General features: G+C 40.1%; 1 protein-coding gene across 1 annotated transcript in view; it reads left to right on the top strand.

Annotated features, from left to right (window-relative positions):
- The first annotated feature begins 826 nt into the window (after window positions 1–826).
- LOC111083294 overlaps window positions 827–2,322 on the top strand; it is a 16,772-nt gene continuing 15,276 nt past the window's right edge. The window contains exon 1 of the mRNA XM_022379707.1: window positions 827–1,797. Coding sequence (XP_022235415.1) covers window positions 1,215–1,797 — 583 coding nt within the window. The 5' untranslated portion in view covers window positions 827–1,214. The remainder of the gene's footprint in view (window positions 1,798–2,322) is intronic.

Raw genomic sequence — 2,322 nt, 5'->3', positions numbered from 1 at the left:
CTTAGCATTCCACCAGAAGGCGACACAGTGAGAATTATTATTTATACTTTTAAGGAAACGTTCATTGTCGCTGCATTAATATAAAGTGTTTGTTTCATACTTTAAAAGTTCCAGTTACTGTCAGTTCTAGCTGTACCTAGTCACGTTGTATTAATCTATCGTTAATGCTAAATAAGCAGTTATGTGATGTTAATCTACTGTCAACGTTAGATGAATAGTCAGTCACGTGGTGTCAAGTTGCTGTCATTGCTATATGTACAAAATCCCGTGATGTTATGTGCTGTCATTGCTAGATGAACAGTCATGTCAATTTATTGTCAGTTGTCGATGAACAGAATCAGGTTAACGTATTTTCAATTGGGTTAACGTATAATGATATGTCAACCATGTGAATAGTACACCTCACGTGATGTTCGGTTAGTGTCAGTGTTAGATGAACAGAATTCCTCACGTGATGTTCGGTTAGTGTCAGTGTTAGATGAACAGAATTCCTCACGTGATGTTCGGTTAGTGTCAGTGTTAGATGAACAGAATTCCTCACGTGATGTTCAGTTATTGGTTGTATCAGATGAACAGAATTCCTCACGTGATGTTCAGTTATTGCTAGTATCAGATGAACAGAATTCCTCACGTGATGTTCGGTTATTGGTAGTATCAGATGAACAGAATTCCTCACGTGATGTTCAGTTATTGGTAGTGAACAGAATTCCTCACGTGAAGTTTACATTTTAAAGTTCAATGAAATTGAGTCCGAATATCTGAGGTTTGGAATTAAAGCCACAGCAGACAATAAATGAGTTTTAACTGACAACATTCGATGAAGTGGGAATTAACTTTTTGATTGTTGTTTCTGGGAAATTACGTTACGTCATCTGATTCATTTAATTCCGAGCAAGTGATCTGATGACGCGGGAAATGCACGTTTTCCGCTACGTGTGGGATGCCCCACGCTGAGTTATCAACGCTGGGGGGCTCTGCTGTCTATGAGGGAAGAATGTTGGCCACTTGAGTCAGTGTGCGTACCGGAAACAGCTGTGAGTAAAATCCAGAGTTGACTAAGGAAGTCCGAACTGTGATAAATCCTCTACACTCACTCCTTTTGTGGTAACTCGTGTGATAAGAACTGGACTGTCTGAAGGAACATTTATGTTACAGCAATACCAAGCTGAACAGTCTTAAACATATAAGATTAATTCATTCTATATAGGGAAAAAATGACCAGATTAACCCGTCTCCTGTCATTATGTATATACGTCCTCATAACAGTGACTCCCTCTAGGTCAGATCTCTCAGTAGTCGCGCAGTGCGAACTCGAGCAAGAGTGGTTTGACCGTGATCAAGAGCAGTGTCGCCCCTGCACTAACTGTAGACCAGAAGAACTGGAATTAATCTCGTGCACTAAGTACCAGGACAGCGTGTGTGTCGACCTCAACACGATAGGCCTAGCGATACCAGGGGTAACCAAAACTAGGCCACTCTACCCGTACCTTCACTCCGGTCCCGTGATCAACAAACAACAGAGTCTGCTAGTGGAGACGAATACTGGCGGTGTAGCACGTACGCCAACAAAGAAGCACAAATTTCGCGAGGTCGAGTTTGCTGCTAGTTCTCGAGAAATGATTTCTGAAAATCAAAAGTTTGGGCCGTTAGTTGAATCTACTTCTCAAGTACAGGATCTTCCTTACGCATGGAGTGTTCCGACTTTGGTAGTTCTTGGAATAGTAATGGTTGTAGTGCTGCTGGTTGTTTTTGTACTGGTTGTGAGAAATATCCGCCATCGAAGGTACTCTAAGCACGGTAAGTGTGTCATGCCATAGTTCGCATAATATACCAACCACTGGCGTCAATTAAGACGATGATCAAATTTAAGACAAATACAAACTTTTTTTGTTCTTTATTTATGTATTTCACATGTGCTTCTGATAAGTTAATTGTACATGAGTTGTCTAATCTTACAGAACTGTAAGTTCCTAGGCCTATATTACTATTATTCTCTTTGTTTAGGCCTAGTATTTTGTTTACTGCTTGTACCTTATAGTTAAACCTGGTTTCTTTTGAAATAGGCTATAATTACGATCATTATTAAATAATGTTTACGTCAGACTCACCCTCTGTCCTTGTGTGGAACTCACCAACTGTCCTTTTGAGAGTATACATTGTTGGAATCACCCTCTCTCCTTGTGAGACTTTATATAGTTGGAACTCATCCTCTGTCCTTGTGAGACTTTATATAGTTGGAATCATCCTCTGTCCTTGTGAGAATTTATATAGTTGGAATCATCCTCTGTCCTTGTGAGAATTTATATAGTTGCGATCACCCCA

Source organism: Limulus polyphemus, unplaced genomic scaffold (genome assembly GCF_000517525.1).
Source record: "Limulus polyphemus unplaced genomic scaffold, Limulus_polyphemus-2.1.2 Scaffold8926, whole genome shotgun sequence".
NCBI lineage: Eukaryota > Metazoa > Arthropoda > Merostomata > Xiphosura > Limulidae > Limulus > Limulus polyphemus.
This window is presented reverse-complemented; position numbering and strand designations above follow the sequence as displayed.